The sequence below is a fragment of the Dendrobates tinctorius genome, unplaced genomic scaffold (assembly GCF_039654945.1).
Source record: "Dendrobates tinctorius isolate UK_male_01 unplaced genomic scaffold, ASM3965494v1 ptg000015l, whole genome shotgun sequence".
NCBI classification, from domain to species: Eukaryota; Metazoa; Chordata; class Amphibia; order Anura; family Dendrobatidae; genus Dendrobates; species Dendrobates tinctorius.
This window is the reverse complement of record NW_027361683.1, coordinates 37,394,472-37,420,952: the sequence shown is the minus strand read 5'-3', so window position 1 is coordinate 37,420,952 and position 26,481 is coordinate 37,394,472. Positions and strand designations below refer to the sequence as shown.

General features: G+C 48.3%; 1 protein-coding gene across 3 annotated transcripts in view; it reads right to left on the bottom strand.

Moving 5' to 3' along the window:
• THEMIS2 (thymocyte selection associated family member 2) overlaps window positions 1-26,481 on the bottom strand; it is a 145,069-nt gene that overhangs the window by 23,176 nt on the left and 95,412 nt on the right. For all 3 annotated transcript variants that reach the window (XM_073563679.1, XM_073563689.1, XM_073563697.1), the window contains one exon: window positions 24,310-25,400. In XM_073563679.1, coding sequence (XP_073419780.1) covers window positions 24,310-25,400 — 1,091 coding nt within the window. The remainder of the gene's footprint in view (window positions 1-24,309; window positions 25,401-26,481) is intronic.

The window sequence follows — 26,481 nt, the reverse complement described above, 5'->3', positions numbered from 1 at the left end:
TGTGTGGTGAGCACTTTGAACCCCCCAGTGCTTCACAGAAGTTTATAACGCCCGGGCGTGAAAATAAAAAATTAGTATTTTTTCCACAAACATGATCTTTTAGTCACCATTTTTTTATTTTCCCAAGGGTACCAGGAGAAATTGGACCCCAAAAGTTGTTGTCCAATTTGTCCTGAGTATGCTGATACCCCATATGTGGGAGAAAACTACTGTATGGGCACACGTCGGGGCTCGGAAGGGAAGTAGTGACGTTTTGGAATGCAGACTTTGATGGAATGTTCTGCGGGTGTCATGTTGCCTTTGGAGAGCCCCTAATGTATCTAAACAGTGGAAACCCCCCACAAATGACCCCATTTTGGAAACGAGACCCCCCACGGAACTTATCTAGATGTGTGGTGAGCACTTTGAACCCCCAAGTGCTTCACAGAAGTTTATAACGCTCGGACGTGAAAATAAAAAAATCATGTTTTTCCACAAAAATATTTTTGCCCCCAATTTTTTATTTTCCTAAGGGTAACAGGAGAAATTGGACCCCAAAAATTGTTTTGCAATTTATCCTGAGTAGGCTGATACCCTACATGTGGGGGGTAAAACACTGGGCGCATGGCAGAGCTTGGAAGGGAAGGAGCACCATTTGACTCTTTCAACTCAGAATTGGCTGGAATTGAGATCAGACGCCATGTTGCATTTGGAGAGCCCCTGATGAACTCCAACCCTAACCCTAATCTCAGCCCTAACCCTAACCCTACCCCTAGCCCTAACCCTAACCCTAGTCCTAGCCCTAACCCTAACCCTAGCCCTAACCCTAATGGAAAAATGGAAATAAATACAATTTTTTTTATTTTATTATTTTCCCTAACTAAGGGGGTGATAAAGGGGGATTTGATTTACTATTTATGGCGGTTTTTATATTTGGCAGCTGTCGCAAGCTAAAAGACGCTTTTTATTGTAAAAATAGTTTTTGCATCACCACATATTGAGAGCTATAATTTTTCTGTATTTTGACCCACCGAGTCATGTGAGGTCTTATTTTTTGCGGGATGAGTTGGCATTTTTATTGGTACCATTTTCAGGCACGTGACATTTTTTGATCGCTTTTTATTCCGATTTTTGGGACGCAGAATGAACAAAAACCAGCGTTTCATGAATTTCTTTTGGGGGGGTGCGTTTACACCGTTCCGCGTGCGGTAAAATTGATAAAGCAGTTTTATTCTTCGGGTCAGTACGGTTACAGCGATACCTCATTTAGGTCTTTTTTATGTTTTGTCGGTTTTATGCAATGAAAACTATTTTATATAAAAAATAATTATTTTTGCATCGCTTTATTCTGTGAGCTATAACTTTTTTATTTTTACTCTGATGATGCTGTGTGGCAGCTCGTTTTTTGCGGGACAAGATGACGTTTTCAGCGGTACCATGGATATTTATATGCGTCTTTTTGATCGCGCGTTATTACACTTTTTGTTTGGCGGTATGATAATAAATCATTTTTTTGCTTTGTTTTTTATTTTTTAAGGGGTTCGCTATAGGGGTTAACTAATGGGACAGTTTTATAGGGTGGGTCGTTACGGACGCGGCGATACCTAATATGTGTACTTTTATTGTTTTTTTTTTTTATTTACAAAAAATGGATTTATTTGGGGGAATATTTTTTTTTTTTTCTAATTTAATTGGCGATTTTTTTTAAAATTATTTTAACTTTTTTTTAATTTTTTTTAACTTTATTAAATAGTCCCAGGTGGGACATCACTGTCCTGTGACAGATCGCTGACCTGTCACATCACAGATCACTGTGACAGATCAGCGATCTGTCACAGGCAGTGCAGAAGGCTTCCTCATGCCTGCGCTTTGCAGGCACTGAGGAAGCCAGCTTCCTGCAGGCCCCCGAAGGCCCCCGTCACCATCTTGGATTCGGGGGCCTGCAGGAAAGGAGCCCCCCGCAGCAGCGCTGCACATTGCGCTGCCGTGGGGGGCTCAGGGAAGCACGGAGGGAGCCCCCTCCCTGCTGATGCTTCCCTTTAACCCCCGGTACACCGCGATCGTGTTTGATCGCGGTGTGCAAGGGGTTAACGTGTCGGGGGCGGTCCGTGACCACCCCTGACACATTGTGCCGGGTGTCAGCTGTGATAATCAGCTGACACCCGGCCGCGATCAGCAGCGCTCACCACGTGGGCGCCGCTGATCGTGGTAGACGTATTATCCCATCCATGGGCATAGGGGCCCGGGTCCCATGTACGGGATAGTACGTTGGATGTCAGGAAGGGGTTAAACAGCATGAATGTAACTACTTGGATAAGAATACAGCAGTTATCCAGACCAAGAATGAGCTTGTAGCAAACAAGTCATGCCAGACTAAGTTCCTTCTATGATGGAATAACCGACTGGGTGGATCACTGAAATGCGGTAGATATAGTATATCTCAATTTCAGCAAAGCATTTCATAAAGTATCACATATGAATCTTTTTGAAAAAATGACCAAGTATGAGATTGACAAGGCTACGGTTAGATGGATTCATAATTGGCTCAGTGATTGTACAAAGAGTGGTAATAAACAGTTGCACATACATTTGGAATAGTATTTCAACTGGGGTACCATAAGGGATCTGAAGGCAAACTATGTAAAATTTATAGGTGATGCAAAGCTAAGAGGAATAGCTAACACTAGAAGACAGAGAATGGCTTCAGATGGATCTACGAATAGATAAGCTTAAAGAAAGAGCAGCGACTAATAGAATGGTATTTAAAGGGGAGAAATGCAAGATTCTACATATGAGCAGGAAAAACAAAAATTATATCTACAGAATGGAAGGAATAGAACTAAGCAACAACATGTGGGAAAAAATCTTGGGTATACAAATAGATCACAGACTGCACATGAGGCAACAGTGTGATGCAGAAGCAAAAAAGGCAAACACAGTTCTGGGATTATTAAGAGAAGCAAATAGTCTAGATCACATGAAGTAATTATTCCATTTACTCCTCCTTGGTCAGTCCTCATCTGGAATACTAAGTCCAGTTCTGTGCCCCACATTTAAAAAAAAAAAAAAAGACATCGAAAAACTGAAGCAAGGTCAAAGAAGAGCTACTAGGGTGGTGAGCAGACTGCAAAGTATGTCCTATGAGGAATTATTAAAGGATCTGGGAATGTTTAGCTTGCAGAAAAGAAGTCTAAGAATACTTAATAGTTGTCTACAAATATCTACAGGGATGGTTAGAGGGATCATACTTATTAGATTAGATATTAGAAATAGCTTTTTGACAGAGAGGGTGATCAATGAGTGGAACAAGCTGCCATGAGAGGGAGTGAGTTCTCTTTCAATGGAAGTCTTCAAACAGAGGCTGGATGAACATCTGTCTGATATGGCTTAGTGAATCATGAATTGAGCAGGGGTTGCACACGATGACCTTGGAGGCCTCTACCAATTCTAATCTATGATTCTATGAAATAACTATATGTTCAGTCAGCGTGGTGACCATTCTAAATGGATGACATGTTAGCTGAGTAATAACTAGTTTACCAGGGCACATGGGCAATACTTCATACAGACTGATAATCTGTGGGAGAAAGATGCAGCTTGCACTAGCCTGGTAAGATCGGGTGAGTGCATGTAACTACGATGCAGCTGGAAAAAAAACATGTGGGGTCCCACCTATTTTTAATACCCAGCTGAGAGAAAGCAGACAGCTGTGGGCTGGTGTTATTATTCTGGGATATGCATATCCATGAAGCTTCCCAGGCTATTAATATCAGCTCATATTTGTCTGCATAGCCTTTACTGGTTAATAAACTAGGTGGACCAAAACAATTGACTTGGGGGCCCCCCCTACATTTAATAACCAGTAAAGCCTAAGCAAACAGCTGCAGGCTGATCTCAATAGGCTGGGAAGGGGCCATGTACATAGCCCCCCTCCCAGCCTATTAACACGAGCCCTCAGCTGCCCGAGAAATGGCGCATCCATAGGTCCTCCCTACAGAATAATAACACCAGCCCCCAGATGTCTGCTTTCCCTCAACTGGATAATAAAAATAAGGGGGACCCCACGCCATTTTTTTATTTTATTTCTTTATTTAAATACATGTTTAGTAAGCTACACAAGCACTGCACTAATTATATATCTCACTGACATATTTCTTACTATGCACAGGCGCCAGCTGATGAATAGTGAGACCAGACGTACGATGATGAGAGTAGTGGTCATCAGCCGACACCTGACCGGCATAAACCTTTTTCCCACTGGTCACAGTTGCTGGCTCATGTGCTGTCCTCTGTGTGACATCATCTGAACCTGCAGTGGTCCGCAATACCCAGTTGGTGCTTACCACGCAATCACACAGATGACAGCATGGGACTCATCGATGTTTGGGTCCCCCTTTCACTTGAATGGGGTTCAGGACACCAAAATTCTTTGTCCCAGCCCTGATTACAGCTTAGTCCTATTTATTGCTCATAGTTGCTGAAACTGGCAAATCTGCTATTTTACATACAGAGCTTGGTCTTGTAGACAATGAAGAGAATGCTGTGCTCTCCATAGTGCTGTGGCCTCTTCATATAGATTCGGGATCCCCAATTATGTGTGGCTCACGGCTGTCTTCCAGCTTGATGCTTTAGCACCAGGATTATTCAGCAGCTGGGAATGGAAAGTCATCAGATGGTGACTTTTATGCGCAGCCTCACACAGAAGAGTAGATCTGGGTGTGCATATACTGGCCTTGTGGTTGGAGAGATAAATTAAGTACTAACCTGGAAATAAGAGGATACTGCCAGACAGAGGGGGTTCTTAAAGCTGGATACATTAGCATGGTGGGAGTGCTTGATGCAAGAATATCAAATAAGGATAAGGTGGGAATCTCAGAATGTAAGTATTCTGCTTCAGTGTGATTTTTGTGGGGAAGCTTTGGCTGTTATTATACCGATAATGGGGGCTCTGGATGTCACTACTGTGGAAGGGGGGGTTCTCTGGATGTGATTGTGACCCTCTTTCAGAGTTGACTGTTGCTCTTAAGGTAATTGATTAATTTAGTGATGCACATTGCATCACTAAACGCACTGCTACAAAGGACATGACAGGTTCCCTTTTAGAAAAAAAAAAAAGATTGTCAGTTTCAGAAAAAACCCACAAATGATTCATTTGAACTCCACTTGCGTCACTCATTGCGGTCCATGGCCCTGTCGGGGATTTGTCTAAATCCTGTTTTAGGGGGATTCAGGCAGAACCCCTGGCTGCACTGCATAACTATCCCAGTATATCGGCCAAACAACTTTTCTTTTTTTAATTTGCAGCTTGTCAATTCTTTCAGAACTTTTTCCCTATTCAAATGAATGGAAACAAAAATGCAAGTGAAAAAGCTGAAAAACACATATAAAACATAAATAACTGTGGGCAGAATTTTTTCCTGCCAACACTCTGGTTTTTGATGCAAAACAATGTGCTGCAAAATGGTTCATGTGAACATACCATAAGGCTGTGTGCTCACGTTAGTGTTTTTTAAGCGTTTTCGAAGCTTTTGTCCCGGTGAAAAACCCTTCAAAAACGCATAAAAGAAACATCCCATTCATTTTAAATGAATTCTGCACTTTTTATGCACATTGCGCTCAAAAAACGCTTAGCGGCCAAAAACGCAGGGTGCTCATTAATTTGGCGGAAAAGTCCGCATTTTTGCTATTTTCTGAGTCAGACAACGCGCGGAAAAAAATGCATCAAAACCGAGCGGTTTTTAAGCAGAAAACGCGCAAAAACGCACGGAAATAAAATGTGCGTTTTCTGGGAAGGAGTCCGGTTTTGAAGGAGAAATTTTCTGCACACGTGGGCACATAGCCTAAAGGGGTTTTCTGTGAAAAAAATAGCATGAAATGCTCCAGCCCCAATGCTGCTGTGGTCTCTGCCAGTCCTGGCTCTTAAAAAAAAAAAAAAAAAAAAAAAAAAAAAAAATGGACAGCGCTGGGTCCAATGTTATTCAAAGTTATTATTTTTTTTTTTCCTCCCACTGACCAAATCTATGTGTAAAAGAAAATCTAAGCATGATCTAGTTTCTACTGTAAATCGGATGAGACTCAACCAGTCAAGTCTACGGGTGCGTAAAAAAATGTAAATGATTAATAGCTGCTGCAGTAAAAAAAACTGATTGTATATAGATTGCACACGTGAGAAAAAAATTGTCCCACTTTTCTGGATGAAACACTGATCAATGCTTTATCCTCATGTGTGAACCTATCCCAACAGTGTTATTGTTGGAATATTTCAGGATTTGGGGTTCCACTTTTTTTTGAATTTCACCCAGGGCCCTAATTTGTCTAAAATGGGCTCTGCTCTCCATCCATACACCCAAGTTTCTTCAGGGACAGTTTTACCCGTTACATGATTATACATTTTATTTCCTCGGCCAAATGCATAACCTTACATTTATCTACATTAAACTCCAATTGCCATTTTTCAGCCTAAACCTCCAGCTTACATAACTACCTCTGTAACATTAAATTATCCTCTTGTGTTGATTGCCCTGTAGAGAGAATTATCATGTGCAAAAAATGTGCAAATATTCCTCTATGAAGAGACCATTTGCATGTGCAGATATTGAAATTCTACTCTGTTCATCCTCTACAATATTAATAAATGTTAAAGAGCATATGTTATGCATTCTTTTTTCTTTCTTTTTTTTAAATCTGCCATTCAGTTGCGGAGATATACTCATTTTTATTTAGTGCAAATTTCTATGGTCTTTACAAGGAGGCATGGCTCACAGAAACCATTGGGTGCATGTTGCTACTCTACATCATTACCCTTTGATCAATGACCCTTTGGCAAGGAACATAAAATTAGCACAGTTTCTCCTTAAATAATAAGGGCATCCTTTGACACGTGATATGTCTCTTTAATGCTGTGAACTGGTGGAGTTCATCTGTAAGGCTGGAGTCACACTAACCTGCGCAAAATACGGTCAGTATTTTACATGCGTAATACGGATGACAGACCCCTAAATAGTGCTCCGTAGGTCATCCGTAAGCAAGGTGTGGTCGCGTATTTTGCGCATGTCAGCATCCGTATGTAATCCGTATGGCATCCATGTGGTGAGATTTTCTCGCAGGCTTGCAAAATGGACATATAATGGAGCCCTATGACAGTTTTAATAAAGAAATGAAAGAATAGATATAGACACATAGAATACATATATATATATGCATTCTATGTGTGTATATATCTATTCTTTCGTTTCTTTATTAAACCTGTCAGTGTGAGTTTACTGTATAGGCACTGAATTGCCGGCTTTGCTAAAAGACACCTGGTGCGTATTTCTCGCAGGTCACACGTGTGGTCCGTGTGTAATCCGTATTTTTTGCGCACCCATAGACTTGCATTGGCGTACTACGGGCGTAGTACGCTGACAATCGCAGCATGCTGCGAGTGGCACGGAGCGTAGGATACTGAGGAGAAATATACGGCTGGTGCGAGGGACCCCATAGAGAATCATTGGTCCGTGTCTCACTCTCCCGTATTCCTCGCCAGTGTGACCCCGGCCTTATGGCTCTATCACTACAAGCAATGTACTGTATGTGAGTTTCTGCTGGGTGTTGAGTTGTTGATTTGTGTTGAGTTGAAAAACAAGAAAAGTAGGGGGCACAACCGAGGGGCATATAGCATCAAAGGTTATATTATCAGGGATGCTGCATGATGCATAGAAAGAAACATGAAACAAGGAGAGAAAAGATCCATGCATAGAAAGAAACATGAAACAAGGAGAGAAAAGATCCATGCACAAAAAGGCGCACACCCATGAATGAGAATATATATTAGCCATAATATGTATGAATATATATGAAAATTTTACTAGTAGACAAAACAAACCACAATAAAATCAATTAAAAAAACAGACAAAACACATCACATAGGTCCCATGAAGCAGCAATATAACACACCACAATATATTATAATAAATACAGGTGGAGAAAGAATCCCCGAGACAATGCAATATATATGAATCCTAAATAAATGCAGAAATAATGTCAGCCTGGGCGTCCCCAGGAGACTGTAGAAAACAAAGCCCTGTATGAGACCTAAGTAGTTACATGGAATACCTGTAAAGAGTGGAAAATATGTGCCCCTAAAAGAAAGAAGTTCCCACTGGAATGTAGATGATGAAAATGACCTGCGTAGAGGAGGACACCAAGGTAAAACTATAAGGCTAAAATAGCCAGCAAGTCATCAACCAGGAAAACACATGTAAGGGCATCAGGGATGTCAAGGCAAGAGGCACAGTGGTCCTGGGACTGAAAATGATGTAGAGAGCCCCACGCGTATCGCTGCTGACCGTAGCTTCGTCAGGGGAAGTGTGTCAGGAAGGGGAGAAAACAGTCTTTAAGTATCCAGTTGTGGGCAGGTTGACCTGACAGACAGGTCTGCCTGTGGAGAAAAGCAGAGTATAGGCTGAGATACAGAGAAAGGGGTGTCATGTGGTAATTTGACCATTATAGGGCAGTGGGGAGTGTAGGAGAAACTGACTGTGTAACTGCCATGGGTTGAGGTAACTGCCATTGGTCAAAGGTAACTGTCAGGTGATAGTGGGCGGAGCTACTAGGACTGGGAGTATAAAGGCTGAAGGGAAGGTTCTGGAAGATTCAGTCAGCCAGGGGAGCTCACTAGAGAGGAAGATCTGCCGTAGAGAGAAAGACGATAAAAGCCTTCAGAGAGTAACTGACAGTGGAGATGATCACGGGGGGTGACCCAAAAGGACAGTAGCCGCAGACGGAGACGGTCTGGGGGTGCCAAGCGGACGGTGTACTTTGAAGGGTGAAACGCGGTGGTGGAAGTGCCTAGGGCAGCCACGTTGGGAAGAGCCACAAAGGATGCCACGATGGTGAAACTAAGAAGTGAAGGTACCCAGGTTTTTTTTGTCTCTGTGGATTACAATTTGGGACTGTCCTCCGGATTGCTGGCTGCCAATAAGTAAAGCCGGAGCAGAAAAGTGTACTGTTACAATGGCTGTGGCATTTCAGCGTCAGGAAAAGACACAAGAGTTTGCAGCTGTAACGGACAATCTAGGACTGTGTTGCAATCGCCCCTGGGGGGAGCGGCTTACAGCAGGAGACAGCCGCACTCCCATGCTGGACCTTGGAAAATGGGTGGAGGGGCCGACCAACGCCCCACACCCGAGCGGGAATGGCCCTGGTGAAGAGACAGAGGGTAGCTGCTTAGCACCATTTAGTCTCGGGAACTCGGGCGATATGCGACACTGCAGTTGCCGTGGTCTCGGACGCCAGGAGTGGAAATGGCATCAGGAAGGTGAAACCCGCCGGGAGACCTGCCCTTGGGAGCCATTCTCGGTGCCCCGTACCCCGATGCAACTGCCGGTGGAAGAAGCTGGAAAAGTATCTCCCGCGGAGCCATCGGGTCTGGAGGCCGACCCTGCCGGATGGCAGAGTAAAAATCTATGGCGATTGGAGGAGCTGTGGGAAAGCCTGCTGGGAGCCGTGACGCCGGGGATGGTAAGCGTTCCCCCGGCCCCGCCGGCGGCACTACAGACAGATCAAGCCCCCATGCCCAGTGCACCAGACAGGTGACCGGGCCCTGATGCCAGCCATCGGCCCCCTCGGCCGACCTCCCACTCTCCAGCAACTACGGCCCTGGATGATGTTACTCCTCCTGACCAACATCCCGAGCCGCCTGGCGACGCCGGTGTGGAGCCAACCTGCGGCTGCCCCTGCCGTGATCTGTCCTCCAGCCACGGCCTGTTTACCAGAGCCTGCTGTCCCTTCGGGCCCGCCACAGGTCACGGCGGCCTACTTACCGACACCTGCGGCCGCCGCTGTTCCATCTGCGGCCATGGCTGCGGCCTACTCATCGTAGCCCACGGCCGCCTTGATTCCGGCTGCGGTCGACTACACAGCCTACCCGATAGCACCTGTGACTGTTTCTGCCCCGTCCGCTACTCCGGTTGCAGCCTGCTCCCCATTGTCTGCATCCGCCTCTGCTCCACTCACGACTGCGGCCCACCCACCGGACTCTGCGGCCTTTACCGGCCCCTCTGTTTGGGTTGCGGAAATTATTGAAAAGAAGGCCAAAGAACGGGAGGTGTTGGCGTTACTTCATGAGAAGGGACAGGCCGCCATGTCTGTTCCACAGTCACACAGACGGCTGGTATATATGGACACTGGCAAGGGCTATGGCTTTATTAGAGACACCACCGGCTACAAAGTATATCTGAATGTGGCCTCAATTAAACACGGCCGGGTTCCGCGGGAGGGAGACCTAGTCTCCTATTACAAAGAATATTGCCCCCGCGGCTTCTATGCTGTGGCCGTCATTGCGTACCCGGAAGGGTATGAGCCCCCATAAAGAGGTGAGGACTCTTGGGTCTCGAGCATCAGGGACACTCAAGGCCCAGAGATATTGTTGGCATTCCAGAGACTCTACGGCTGTGGAGTCCCCCTGTTTTGGCGAAACATCGGCTACCAGGAGGTGGCCCAGAGCACCTGTACAATGGACTGCCGGGACTGCAGTGCACCATTGCACAATGAGGGGAAGGTTCTGCATCCCCATAGGAAGCATATCCTCCTAGTGCATCAGGGATGCCTAATGAGAGTGTTTTACTCAAAGGAAGGGGGAGCACCCCTGTCCTCGTTTGATTATTTTCTTTTGTTTGTCTGGAGTGTATTGTTTTTGTTAACGAGAAAAAGGTAAAAGGCTAAAAAAAAAAGTTTTGATAAAAGACGTATTGCAGTAAACGTAGTAAAGTGTGAAGTAAGTTTGACATGTTGAAATGTTAAAAAAAGTGTGTTCAACAGGTCCCGGGTACTTGGAGTATTTCGACCATGACACATTTAAGTTGGCAGGACGATGAGACAGGAAGAGTGTAGACACAGTCGTCCTTGAGTCAGGCCCCAGTAACACATACCCCCAGAAGGTTAGGAGAACATTGACGATTACTTGGTAGGTTAGGGCCTCAGTCATGACATTAAGAGGGTGACAGAAGGGGAGAGCAGTGGGAGGTACACATCCGTAGAGTAGTCCTGATGGACCTAACCCAACCTGAAGGAATTGTCATGGTGGCGTACGCGCTGCCGAGTAAGCTGTGAGCTACTCGGAGCATGATTGCTCCCGCTTTGGTTCAGCCCCCGTGTATCGCGGGCTTGGCTCAACAACCGGCTCGACAAAAGAAGGTGGGAAAGTTTCAGAATGGAAAAGAGGGAGACAAGATTGTCGAAGACGACAATGGACAAAGGAAGGGAGAATGTGGAGAGGTTGAACTGACGGACAGGTCTGCCTGTAGAGAAAGGCAGAGGGTTAGCGCAGTGTAGGCTGAGATACAGAGAAAGGGGTGTCATGTGGTAGTATGACCATTAGAGGGCAGTGGTGGGGGGTGTAGGAGAAAGTGACTGTGTAACTGCCATGGGTTGAGGTAACTGCCATTGGTCAAAGGTAACTGTCAGGTGATAGTGGGTGGAGCTACCAGGACTGGGAGTATAAAGGCTGAGGGAAGGTTCTGGAAGGTTCAGTCAGCCAGGGGAGCTCACTAGAGAGGAAGATCTGCCGTAGAGAGAAAGATGGTTAAAGCCTTCAGAGAGTAACTGACAGTGGAGACAGTCACAGGGGGTGACCCAAAAGGACAGTAGCCACAGACGGAGACGGTCTGGGGGTACCAAGCGGACGGTGTACTTTGAAGGGTGAAACGCTGTGGTGGAAGTGCCTAGGGCAGCCACAGTGGGAAAAGCCACAAAGGTGAAACTAAGAAGTGAATGTACCTGGGTCTGTGAGCAAGAAAACCGTGAAATTCCTGTGATGAAGTGCAGTGGTCGTCAGAGAGGCGGCCAATAAAAACGGACCTGTTGAATATAACTCCTGTCTCTGTCTCGTGTCTGTCGGCGGCAAGAAGTGGGTCACCCCCCTTTCCTGTTGGATCAGTGTGGGATTTGCAGGTACGCAGGATGCAGTGACGAGTCGCGAGACAACTTGGTGCTTTCTAAAATAACGTTTATAAGACTGGAGGGAACTTTCCTCAGTCACGGCCTGATCACAAAAAGGGGTAACATGCTTTGCCCTCACAGGAGCTCTAGACAAGCAAACACAAATGAGTAGAACACGACTACTTCCGGCAATAGCCGGTCATTATAGGGTCGCGGTTTGGCAGACTACGGGTCCTTAATTGAAAAGTCAACTTAGCTGCTGTCCAGACGTCCCTCGCCGTTCGGGTTGGTGGTCTTAAGGCATAGTAGTTGCTGGGCCCAGTTGCTGAGGCGTTGACGAAGTCTTTGCGCCGTTCGGCGCGCTGGTGACACTGGAGCCCCACAAGCCCCGGCGGAGTCCTTGGACGGGTGGACCGCACCCCCGGACTAGGGCAAGCGGCAGCGATGTGTGGTGGCGGATGACAGGCCACCTGCGCAGCTAGCGGCTGCAATGGGGAGTCCGCGGTTAGCAAAGACCCGGCCCCTGCTGCGAACCGGAGTGGGACGGTGGTGGCCGCCGACGGCACGGCACTTGCCATGGCTACGGGCGAGAGCGGGGTGGCTGCGGGTGGTGGGGAACAGGCTGCAGCCGTGGGCTGAGGGGAGGCGGCAGCAGCCGCAGGTGACCATGGGTAGGCTGCAGCCGCGGGCTGAGAGGAGGTGGTAGTGGCCACGGGTTGAACTGGGGCCGCGGGCTGAAGCAGGGCAGCAAGTTTTGGATGATCGCCTTGGCACCGTTCCTCTGGAGTCCTCGGTGAGCATCCTCTCTCGCACTCTCTCCTGCAGTCTCTGTCCCGCTCTGCTGACTCATCGTCCGGGGAATTCCCCGCCTCCTTTATACTGGTCCCTCCCCCAGCCCATCTGTCAGAATGGTCCGTCCCCGAATTCTGTCCCCCAGGGACAGTTTCCCCCGGAACCCAGATGATGGCTCCCTTGGTTCCGGCCCAGACACTCGACGGGGCCGTTCCTCCCACATCAGCACTTCCCCCCTCCCCTATCCTACACAGTCAATTAGATAAGATAGCTAAATGGTGTGTAAAAAAAAAAAAAAAAAAAAAAAAAAACCCCAGAGATACATACCAAGGAAGTTATCCTGGCCAGGATAAACGCATGTGCAGAGAGCAGGTTGTTGGAGGAGAAAAATATCATTACATGAACGAATGCAGGTGTAATGAAGCCGGTGGGTGGACCATAGAGTGGTGCCTGCGCAGTGTGACATGAGCGCAGGAGCCGGAGGATAAGGCTCCATAGTGAATAGAAGCAGGCATAAACAACGGCATCAGTGGGTGGACCATAGAGTGGCACCTGTACAGTGTCACATGCGCGCATGAGCCGAAAGATGAGGCTCCATAGTGAAGGCAGGCATAAACAGCGATGTCACTTACATCTGTGACATCATCTGTCCACCCACTGACGCCGCTGTACATCAACTTCTTCCTTCTTTTAGGGGCACATGTTTTCCACTCTTTAAAGGTATTCCATGTAACTACATACAGGGCTTGTTTTCTACAGCCTCCTGGGGAGGCCCAGGCTGGTATTATTTCTGCATATACTGTATTTAGGATTCATATATATTGCATTGTCTCGGGGATTCTTTTTCCACCTATATTTATTATAATATACTGTATTGTGGTGTGCTATATTGCTGTTTCATGGGACCTATGTGATGTGTTTTGTCTCTGTTTTTTTAAATGATTTTATTGTGGTTTGTTTTGTCTACTAGTAAAATTTTCATATATATTCATACATATTATGGCTTATATATATTCTCATTCATGGGTGTGCGCCTTTCTGTGCATGGATCTTTTCTCTCCTTGTGTTAAGTTGAGGCATGAGTTGTCTAAGGTGAGGGACAGAAACTTCACTAAGAAAAAATAATACAATTTGTATTCTTTTCATCTCGTTCTGACCGCTTTTTCTCTATGGGGTCAATTTAAAGAAGCAGAAAAGAAAGTGATTGGCATATGATCACAAGTAAAATAAATATGAGCTGTCACAAGACAACAGCTAAGATTGTGATACGGAAAGGATTGCTAAACAGAGAGAATATTAGACACTGTTAGGATCCCACATATTTATAGTGGTTTGAAAAAAACACTATATTGTAATCCGAACGCTGCTAACTTATTCTTCTTCTTCTTCTTAAGTTGATTTGCGCAATTAATGCGGCCCGAACCGCTACACGCACAGACTCCGTTGAGGTGTCGTTTCGAAGCCAGCGTCCATGAGAGGTGTGCTAAGTATTTTTCGTGTCGATTGGATTTGTAGTTTTTGCGCAATTTGCGTTTGAAAATTTTTTTTCCCGTCATTGGAATGCACTGTCTCCAATGCTTTTCAATAGGAAATGGCAAAACGTGCCCTGAGGCGATTGAAATGACAACGCCTACGAACTTCACTTGAACCCCAGCACAGAGCCTCTGCCACATAATATCAGCTCTTAAAGCGAAACCCACAGCACAAATGCAAATCTAGATTCATCACATGACACATGCCCCTGAGAGAGAATGTGTGCGCCAAAGTGGATTTAAAAGAAGCCCAGTGAGCCAAACTAGCTCTTAAAGGGCCAACGCGCCAAAGTGATTGTTAAAGGGCCAGCGCACCCAAATGAGTCTTAAAGGGCCGACACACCAAATCGGAGGCTGATCGACCCAGGCCTCCAAATCGGAGGCTGATCGACCCAGGCCTCCAAATCGGAGGCTGATCGACCCAGGCCTCCAAATCGGAGGCTGATCGACCCAGGCCTCCAAATCGGAGGCTGAGCCGACCCAGGCCTCCAAATCGGAGGCTGAGCCGCCCCGGCCTCCAAATCGGAGGCTGAGCCGCCCCGGCCTCCAAATCGGAGGCTGAGCCGCCCCGGCCTCCAAATCGGAGGCTGAGCCGCCCCGGCCTCCAAATCGGAGGCTGAGCCGCCCCGGCCTCCAAATCGGAGGCTGAGCCGCCCCGGCCTCCAAATCGGAGGCTGAGCCGCCCCGGCCTCCAAATCGGAGGCTGAGCCGCCCCGGCCTCCAAATCGGAGGCTGAGCCGCCCCGGCCTCCAAATCGGAGGCTGAGCCGCCCCGGCCTCCAAATCGGAGGCTGAGCCGCCCCGGCCTCCAAATCGGAGGCTGAGCCGCCCCGGCCTCCAAATCGGAGGCTGAGGGACCCCTGCCACAAAATCGGACCCTGAGGGGCCCCTGCCACAAAATCGGACCCTGAGGGGCCCCGGCCACAAAATCGGACCCTGAGGGGACCCGGCCACAAAATCGGACCCTGAGGGGACCCACCCACAAAATCAGACCCTGAGGCCAAACTGGCCCCTGAGAGGCACCCACAGTTAAATCGTATCCTGAGTTGAAAGTCTTGCAGGGGCAGCAGGCAAGTCTCTCTTAAAGGGGCAGCCCGGGCACCATTTCAAACCACTATCTGTACTTCCTTCAGGAAATACACATCTAGTTCTTCTTATTATTATTAAGTTGATTTCCGCAATTAATGCGGCCTGAACCGCTACACGCACAGACTCCGTTGAGGTGTCGTTTCGAAGCCAGCGTCCATGAGAGGTGTGCTAAGTATTTTTCGTGTCGATCGGATTTGTAGTTTTTGAGCAATTTGCGTTTGAAAATTTTTTTTCCCGTCATTGGAATGCACTGTCTCCAATGCTTTTCAATGGGAAATGGCAAAACGTGCCCTGAGGCGATTGAAATAGCAGTTAAGCTCATTGATATGCGCAGGCAGACCCAGTTACTATGCCAATGCCTACGAACGTCACATGACGCCCCGAGGACAGAACTTCTGCCACATAATATCAGCTCTTAAAGCGAAACCCACAGCACTAATGCAAATCTAGCTTCATCACATGACACATGCCCCTGAGAGAGAATGTGCGCCAAAGTGGATTTAGAAGAAGCCCAGTGAGCCAAACTAGCTCTTAAAGGGCCGACGCGCCAAAGTGATTGTTAAAGGGCCGACGCGCCAAAGTGATTGTTAAAGGGCCAGCGCACCGAAATGAGTCTTAAAGGGCCGACACGCCAAATCGAAAGCTGATGACCACAGGCTTCAAATGGGAGGCTGATCGACCCCCCCCGGCCTCCAAATCGGAGGCTGATCGACCCCCCCGGCCTCCAAATCGGAGGCTGAGTCACCCCGGCCTCCAAATCGGAGGCTGAGTCACCCCGGCCTCCAAATCGGAGGCTGAGTGGTCCCGCCCACCAAATCGGAGGCTGAGTGGTCCCGCCCACCAAATCGGAGGCTGAGTGGTCCCGCCCACCAAATCGGAGGCTGAGTGGTCCCGCCCACCAAATCGGAGGCTGAGTGGTCCCGCCCACCAAATCGGAGGCTGAGTGGTCCCGCCCACCAAATCGGAGGCTGAGTGGTCCCGCCCACCAAATCGGAGGCTGAGTGGTCCCGCCCACCAAATCGGAGGCTGAGTGGTCCCGCCCACCAAATCGGAGGCTGAGTGGTCCCGCCCACCAAATCGGAGGCTGAGTGGTCCCGCCCACCAAATCGGAGGCTGAGTGGTCCCGCCCACCAAATCGGAGGCTGAGTGGTCCCGCCCACCAAATCGGAGGCTGAGGCCAAAGTGGCCTCTGAGAGGCACTCACAGTTAAAACGGATCCTGAGTTGAAAGTCTTGCAGGGGCAGCAGGCAAGTCTCTCTTAAAGGGGCAGCCCGGGCACCATTTCAAACCACTATCTGTACTTCCTTCAGGAAATACACATCTAGTTATAGTGGTTTGAAAAAACCACTATATTGTAATCCGAACGCTGCTAACTTATTCTTCTTCTTCTTATTATTATTATTAAGTTGATTTCCGCAATTAATACGGCCCGAACCGCTACACGCACAGACTCCGTTGAGGTGTCGTTTCGAAGCCAGCGTCCATGAGAGGTGTGCTAAGTATTTTTCGTGTCGATCGGATTTGTAGTTTTTGCGCAATTTGCGTTTGAAAATTTTTTTTCCCGTCATTGGAATGCACTGTCTCAATGCATTTGAATGGGAAATGGCAAAACATGCCCTGAGGCGATTGAAATGGCAGTTGAGCTCATTGATATGCGCAGGCAGACCCAGTTACTATGCCAACGCCTACGAACGTCACATGACCTCTCCAAGACAGAGCTTCTGACACATAATATCAGCTCTTAAAGCAAAACCCACACCACAAATGCAAATCTAGCTTCATCACATGACACTTGCCCCTGAGAGAGAATGTGTGCCAAAGTGGATTTAGAAGCCCAGTGAGCCACCCTGGCTCTTAAAGGGCCGACGCGCCAAAGTGATTCTTAAAGAGCCGGCGCACCAAAATGAGTCTTAAAGGGCCAGCGCGCTAAATCGAAAGCTGAGTGACCCAAGGCTCCAAATCGGAGGCTGATAGACCCTGGCCTACAAAAAGGAGGCTGAGCCACCCTGGCATCCAAATTGGACCCTGAGGGGCCCCACCCACCAAATTGGACCCTGAGGGGCCCCACCCACAAAATCGGACCCTGAGGGGCCCCGCCTACAAAATTGAACCCTGAGGGGCCCCAACCACAAAATCGGATCCTGAGGGGCCCCACCCACAATATCGGACCCTGAGGGGGCCCACCCACAAAATCAGACCCTGAGGGCCCGGTCACAAAATTGGATTCTGAGGGGCCCCACCCACAATATCGGACCCTGATGGGGCCCACCCACAAAATCGGACCCTGAGGGGCCCCGCCTACAAAATCGGACCCTGAGGGGCCCCGCCTACAAAATCGAACCCTGAGGGGCCCCAACCACAAAATCGGATCCTGAGGGGCCCCACCCACAAAATCGGATCCTGAGGGGCCCCACCCACAAAATCGGATCCTGAGGGGCCCCACCCACAAAATCGGATCCTGAGGGGCCCCACCCACAAAATCGGATCCTGAGGGGCCCCACCCACAAAATCGGATCCTGAGGGGCCCCACCCACAAAATCGGATCCTGAGGGGCCCCACCCACAAAATCGGATCCTGAGGGGCCCCACCCACAAAATCGGATCCTGAGGGGCCCCACCCACAAAATCGGACCCTGAGGGGCCCCGCCCACAAAATCGGACCCTGAGGGGCCCCGCCTACAAAATTGAACCCTGAGGGGCCCCAACCACAAAATCAGATCCTGAGGGGGCCCACCCACAAAATCGGACCCTGAGGGGCCCCACCCACAAAATCGGACCCTGAGGGGCCCCACCCACAAAATTGGACCCTGAGGGGCCCCACCCACAAAATTGGACGCTGAGGGGCCCCACCCACAAAATTGGACCCTGAGGGGCCCCACCCACAAAATTGGACCCTGAGGGGCCCCACCCACAAAATTGGACCCTGAGGGGCCCCACCCACAAAATTGGACCCTGAGGGGCCCCACCCACAAAATTGGACCCTGAGGGGCCCCACCCACAAAATTGGACCCTGAGGGGCCCCACCCACAAAATCGGACCCTGAGGGGCCCCACCCACAAAATCGGGCCCTGAGGGGTCCCACCCACAAAATCGGACCCTGAGGCCAAAGTGGCCCCTGAGAGGCACCCACAGTTAAAACGGATCCTGAGTTGAAAGTCTTGCAGGGGCAGCAGGCAAGTCTCTCTTAAAGGGGCAGCCCGGTCACCATTTCAAACCACTATCTGTACTTCCTTCAGGAAATACACATCTAGTTCTTCTTCTTATTATTAAGTTGATTTCCGCAATTAATACGGCCCGAACCGCTACACGCACAGACTCCGTTGAGGTGTCGTTTCGAAGCCAGCGTCCATGAGAGGTGTGCTAAGTATTTTTCTTGTCGATCAGATTTGTAGTTTTTGCGCAATTTGCGTTAGAAATTTTTTTTTCCTGTCATTGGAATGAATTGTCTCCAATGCATTTGAATGGGGAAATGGCAAAATGTGCCCTGAGGCGATTGAAATGGCAGTTGAGCTCATTGATATGCGCAGGCAGAACCAGTTACTATGCCAACGCCTACGAACGTCACATGACATCTCCAGAACAGAGCTTCTACCACATAATATCAGCTCTTAAAGCGAAACCCACAGCACAAATGCAAATCTAGCTTCATCACATGACACATGCCCCTGAGAGAGCATGTGCGCCAAAGTGTATTTAGAAGCCCAGTGAGCCAAACTGGCTCTTAAAGGGCCGAAGCGCCAAAGTGATTCTTAAAGGGCCGCCGCACTGAAATGAGTCTTAAAGGGCCGACGCGCCAAATCGAAAGCTGAGTGACCCCAGGCTCCAAATCGGAGGCTGAGCCACCCTGGCCTCCAAATCGGACCCAGAGTGGCCCAGCCCACCAAAAACGGACCCAGAGTGGCACAGCCCACCAAATCGGACACTGTGGGCCCCCGCCCACCAAATCAGACCCAGAGGGGCCCTGCCCACCAAATCGGACCCTGAAGGGCCCCGCCCACCAAATCGGACCCAGAGGGGCCCTGCCCACCAAATCAGACCCTGAGGAGCTCCGTCCACCAAATCGGACCCAGAGTGACCCCGTCCACCAAATCGGACCATGAAGGGCCCCGCCCACCAAATCGGAAGCAGAGGGGCCCCGCCCACCAAATCGGACCCTGAGGGGCACTGCCCACTAAATCGGACCGAGAGGCCACGCCCACCAAATTGGACCCTGAGGAGCCCTGCCCACCAAATCAGACCCCGAGGGGCCCCGCCCACCAAATCAGACCCTGAGGGGCCCCGCCCACCAAATTGGATCCAGAGTGGCCCCACCCACCAAAATGGACCCAGGGGGCTCCACCCACAAAATCAGACCCTAAGGGGCCCCACCCACAAAATCAGACCCTGAGTAGACCCGGCCACAAAATCAGACCCTGAGGGGCCCCACCCACAAAATCGGACCCTGAGGGGCCCCACCCACAAAATCGGACCCTGAGGGGCCCCACCCACAAAATCGGACCCTGAGGGGCCCCACCCACAAAATCGGACCCTGAGGGGCCCCACCCACAAAATCGGACCCTGAGGGGCCCCACCCACAAAATCGGACCCTGAGGGGCCCCACCCACAAAATCGGACCCTGAGGGGCCCCACCCACAAAATCGGACCCTGAGGGGCCCCACCCACAAAATCGGACCCTGAGGGGCCCCGGCCATAAAATCGGACCCTGAGGGGCCCCGGCCATAAAATCGGACCCTGAGGGGCCCCGGCCATAAAATCGGACCCTGAGGGGCCCCGGCCATAAAATCGGACCCTGAGGGGCCCCGGCCATAAAATCGGACCCTGAGGGGCCCCGGCCATAAAATCGGACCCTGAGGGGCCCCGGCCATAAAATCGGACCCTGAGGGGCCCCGGCCATAAAATCGGACCCTGAGGGGCCCCGGCCATAAAATCGGACCCTGAGGGGCCCCGGCCATAAAATCGGACCCTGAGGGGCCCCGGCCATAAAATCGGACCCTGAGGGGCCCCGGCCATAAAATCGGACCCTGAGGGGCCCCGGCCATAAAATTGGACCCTGAGGAATCCCGGCCACTAATTCAAATCCTGAGGAGCCCAGGCCACCGAATCGGATCCTGAGGGGCCCCACCCACTAAATCAGACCCTGAGGCCAAAGTGGCCCCTGAGAGGCACCCACATTTAAAACGGATCCTGAGTTGAAAGTCTTGCAGGGGCAGCAGCCAAGTCTCTCTTAAAGGGGCAGCCCAGGCACCATTTCAAACCACTATCTGTACTTCCTTCAGGAAATACACATCTAGTATTAATGTTGTAATCCGAACGCTGCTAATTTATTCTTATTTTTCAGTTGATTTCTGCAATTAATGCGGCCCGAACCGCTACACGCACAGACTCCGTTGAGGTGTCGTTTCGAAGCCAGCATACACGAGAGGTGTGCTATGTATTTTTCGTGTCGATCGGATTTGTAGTTTTTGCGCAATTTGCGTTTGAAAATTTTTTTTCCCGTCATTGGAATGCACTGTCTCAATGCATTTGAATGGGAAACTTAAAACGTGCCCTGAGGAGATTGAAATGGCAATAAAGCTCATTGATATGCGCAGGCACACCCAGTTACTATGCCAACGCCTACGAACATCACATGATGCCCCCAAGACAGAGCTTCTGCCACATAATATCAGCTCTTAAAGCGAAACCCACAGCACAAATGCAAATCTAGCTTCATCACATGACACATGCCCCTGAGAGAGAATGTGCGCTCCCGCCCACCAAATCGGACCCTGAGGGGCCCCGCCCACCAAATCGGACCCTGAGGGGCCCCGCTCACCAAATCGGACCCTGAGGGGCCCCGCTCACCAAATCGGACCCTGATGGGCCCCGCTCACCAAATCGGACCCTGATGGGCCCCGCTCACCAAATCGAACTCTGAGGGGCCCCGCTCACCAAATCGGACCCTGAGGGGCCCCGCTCACCAAATCGGACCCTGAGGGGCCCCGCTCACCAAATCGGACCCTGAGGGGCCCCGCTCACCAAATCGGACCCTGAGGGGCCCCGCTCACCAAATCGGACCCTGAGGGGCCCCGCTCACCAAATCGGACCCTGAGGGGCCCCGCTCACCAAATCGGACCCTGAGGGGCCCCGCTCACCAAATCGGACCCTGAGGGGCCCCGCTCACCAAATCGGACCCTGAGGGGCCCCGCTCACCAAATCGGACCCTGAGGGGCCCCGCTCACCAAATCGGACCCTGAGGGGCCCCGCTCACCAAATCGGACCCTGAGGGGCCCCGCTCACCAAATCGGACCCTGAGGGGCCCCGCTCACCAAATCGGACCCTGAGGGGCCCCGCTCACCAAATCGGACCCTGAGGGGCCCCATCCACAAATTCGGACCCTGAGGCGCCCCACCCAAAAAATCGGACCCAGAGGCCAAAGTGGTCCCTGAGAGGCACCCACAGGTAAAACGGATCCTGAGTTGAAAGTCTTGCAGGGGCAGCAGGCAAGTCTCTCTTAAAGGGGCATCCCGGGCACCGTTTCAAACCACTATCTGTACTTCCTTCAGGAAATACACATCTAGTATTATTTATTATTATAGCGCCATTTATTCCATGGCGTTTTACATGTAAGGAGGGGTATACATAGTAAAAACAAGTACAATAATCTTAAACAATACAAGTCATAACTGGTACAGGAGGAGAGAGGACCCTGACCGCGAAGGCTCATAATCAACAAGGGATGGGTGAGATACAGTAGGCGAGGGTAGAGCTGGTCATGCAGCGGTTTGGTCGATTGGTGGTTACTGCAGGTTATAGGCTTGTCAGAAGAGGTGGGTCTTCAGGCTCTTTTGGAAGGTTTCAATGGTAGGTGAGAGTCTGATATGTTGTGGTAAAGAGTTCCAGAGTAGGGGTGATGCGCGAGAGAAATCTTGTATGCGATTGTGGGAAGAGGAGATAAGAGGGGAGTAGAGAAGGACATCTTGTGAGGATCGCAGGTTGCGTGCAGGAAAGTACCGGGAGACGAGGTCACAGATGTCTGGAGGAGACAGGTTGTGGATGGCTTTGTATGTCATGGTTAGGGTTTTGTACTGGAGTCTCTGGGCAATGGTGAGCCAGTGAAGGGATTGACAGAGGGGAGAAGCTGGGGAATAGCGGGGGGACAGGTGGATTAGTCGGGCAGCAGAGTTTAGAATAGATTGGAGGGGTGCGAGAGTGTTCGAGGGGAGGCCACAGAGCAGGAGGTTGCAGTAGTCAAAGCGAGAGATGATTAGGGCATGGACTAGGGTTTTGGAGATTTTTGGTTGAGGAATGAACGGATTTGTGAAATATTTTTGAGTTGAAGTCAGCAGGAAGTGGATAGGGCTTGGAAATGTGGTTTGAAGGAGAGATCAGCGTCAAGGATTACCCCGAGGCAGCGAGCTTGTGGGACTGGGGAGAGTGGGGAGCCATTTACTGTAATGGATAGGTTCGTTGGGGGGCTCACGTGAGATGGGGGATAGATGATGAATTCTGTTTTGTCCATGTTAAGTTTCAGAAATCTAACAGAGAAGAAGAATGATATAGTGGACAGACATTGAGGGATTCTGGTTAGTAGGGAGGTGATATCTGGTCCAGAGATGTAGTTCTGTGTGTCATCAGCATAGAGATGATACTGAAAGCCATGAGATTCTATGAGCTGTCCCAGGCCAAAGGTGTAAATGGAGAAGAGCAGGGGTCCTAGGACTGAACCTTGTGGGACTCCGACAGGGCCTGGCGAGGTGAGGAGGTGGTGTGTGAGTGGGAGACGCTGAATGTCCGGTCTGTTAGGTATGATGAGATCCAGGATAGGGCCAAGTCTGTGATGCCAAGGGATGAGAGGGTCTGTAATAATAGGGAATGGTCCACTGTGTCAAAGGCAGCCGACAGGTCCAGGAGGAGGAGGACAGTGTAGTGTCGCTTGCTCTTGGCAGTTAAGAGGTCATTGGTGACCTTAGTAAGGGCAGTTTCAGTGGAGTGGTGTGACCGGAAGCCAGATTGTAAGCGGTCGAAGAGGGAGCAAGAAGAGAGATGGGAGGACAGTTCAAGGTAGACGTGTTGTTCCAGTAGCTTGGAGGCATAGGGGAGAATTGATATAGGGCGATAGCTAGATACAGAGGATGGGTCAAGAGAGGGCTTTTTGAGGATAGGCGTGATGGAGGCATGTTTAAAGCTTGAGGGGAAAATACCAGTTGTTAGTGATAGGTTGAAAAGATGGGTTAGGGTTGGGATGAAGACTGTGGTGAGGTTTGGGATGACTACCTCAATGTTTTTATATCGCCATTGTCATGAAATGAACATTTGAACCCTTTTTTCACAAGTAATATCATTGTTTACGTTAGTGCTGCTTGCAACATTTTTTACTTTTTTTAACCTCTGAAAAATGTACTATTATATTTGCATTTAATATTATAAATGCTAACTGCTAAATAACAAAATTAGCCCATGTAGTTAAATAAAGTGCACTGCTAAGCTCAGCATAGACATGTTACAGGATAGTTTGAATTAAAGAAGCACTCCCATTAAGTTTTTTTTTTTCAATAAAAGTGTGTGGGCAGGCATGTTATGTAGTGTGAGTGCATTACTGTGCTCATCTACCGCTGCTTTCTCTGGCGCCACTCTTCTCTTTTCATTGACGTCAGCACTCTGCAGACTGTCTGGTTCACACTGACCCAGAAGTAGCCTTTACAATGTAAAACTATGTAGGGTCAGAACTAGGTAGTACATACTTACATCGTGAAAAAAACTTCTAACTCACACACAGAGCATAGAGTGAGCCGGCTAGTCGTAATTGCGGTGACATCAATGAGAAGCAGAGAAGAACAACACTGGGCACCGGAGAAAGCAGCGGTAGGTGAGTATATTAATATACTCACACTACATTATATACATATACACACATTTAATGAATAAAAAGCTTTATGGAGTGCTTCTTTAAGGACACATGATACAAAATTATGGTTCAATTGCAAGGAGAAGTCACCAATCAGCATAATAATATTGTACCTTCAGGTTTGAAGGAACTTTTTTTTCTGCCCCCACAGGCTTGTTGGGTTGTATTTTTTCCTCAGCTTTCACTAATCTCTTTGGAGGCCTAGGAGGTGGAAGTCGTTGGCTTGGCAGGTCCTTTCTCAGGCTGTAATAGAAGCACTCAGTAAGTTCTTCTACTTTTGTGGAAATGGTTAGCCCAGCAGGTAGTGACACTGTTTCCTCCAGTAAAACCAAAGAAATGTTAAGGTATTTCATTGGCAACTCAAAGCACTCTGAATCTGTGTCATACAAAGAAACCAATAATGCAGACTCTTCCACAATCTCTTCTAGTCTAATAGAAGGAAATGATACTAAAGGATCATTTGACATAGATCTGTCTTTTGTAACAACCTTAACATCACAAGGCAACTTAAGTTTCTGTATTATACTGGATAAGTTGTATTTTTTAGTATCTTTAACTTCTTCAACAAATCTCCCCTGCATATATGTAGGGAGCACGACTTCCTCTGGTGCATCTTCATCATCATCATCCTCATCATCATCCTCATCTTCATTTGCTGTGACTTTTTTGCAAACTAGGACATCAGTTTCTTGTGGTCCCTTTGGAGTTGTTAGGACAGTTTTTGTATGATGTAAAACCTGTAAATGATCTCCGATACAAAGGGAAGGGATGTTTTCATCACTACTATCACAATCCTGGGTCACTACAACTTTAAGCTTAGTTCCTTCCAAGGCTTTAGTCCATAGATCAAAAATGGAAGCAAACTCCCTTGGTCTTTGACGAAATTTCCCTCTGTATGAATCATCGATATAAAAAAATTTGGAGGTCTTGCCTTTATTCCCTGTGGCAAGAACTTTCTTTGACACAATTTTTCGGCAAATTATAATTTTCTGTCCTTTTTGTAAAGCTGAGTAAGTGTCATTTTTTACCAAATGATGAAATTCTGCTGTATCCAGAATTTCTGCTACAACAGGAAATTTCTCTTGATGATCAAAAATCTCTGTCAAGGACAAAGGCTGGACAAAGGTGACATTTCCACAGAGATCAGTGATGTCAACAACATCAACTTCTAGACTTGATGGCATCTTCACAAATCCTTTTCTCACTGAGGTGTAGAAATACAAGTGTTAGTTCAATAAGATCATACATACACCTCAGACAGTTAGTGGAGATGCCCAGCATTAGAAAAAAGTATTTAAATGGAGGTAGTCTTCAATACCAAACATGCCCCACAGACAATAGTGGCGCAATTTTTAGACAAAACACTTTTTTTTTAATTTTGGAAAATGTAATTAATTTGCTCAATACATGGCAATTGCAATAAAATGTTTTGTTTGTTTTGAGAAAGAAGTGCACAGAATAATACAATCTATGTTTTAAAAGTGTTTACATTCCTAAATTTTTAGTCTATGGGTAAGCAAATTAAATCTTGCTTCCCATAACATTTTACATTTTGTGACTAATTTTGAATATGGACTGATGTGATTGGTTACACAATCTCTGTACCATGCTACAGAATATGTTGGTGCTATATAACTAACAGAAATACATTACAAAATAAAACAAAAGTGTTGGTGATGTGCATTAATATATTCTCTTAGTATTTTCTTCAGTATTTGGGAAAGAGCCAGATGGGTGGCACTGCCCAGTTAGGGACATGGATTAAAGGGTCATTCCCACAATTGCATTATGTTTCACAAGTCATAGTAAATGCTTACTATTAACATACAAACTAAGCCAAACATAACATTTCTCTCTTGTACCTTTGATTCTTTTTTCATCTTTATCTGCCTCTCTGTGCATACAATTCTTTTACACATACCTTAATGGGTGGTCCTATTCTTACAAAGCTAAAACTACATTTCCCAGCAGCCCTTGTTTTTCTCTTCACTGCTATAGAGCTATTAACTTTTCCTTTGTGATCTTGAATAGCCCCAATTCTCTAAGTTATCATCAAACTAATCTACATGTAGCATGAACGTTATACTTCTGTTTAGGCTCCCGTGAAGTGCATTGCCTGACTGATTTTATCTTCTGCATCTTTATCAAAATAGCTACCTGTGTAGTTTTACATCAATATTAGCTGGTTTATAGCAGAGCTGATGTCACAGGGGTACCGTGACAGAAGGTTGTTGCGTCTGATTACAAAAACCCCTGTACTTATTAGATCTGCTTCAAGTTCCTTT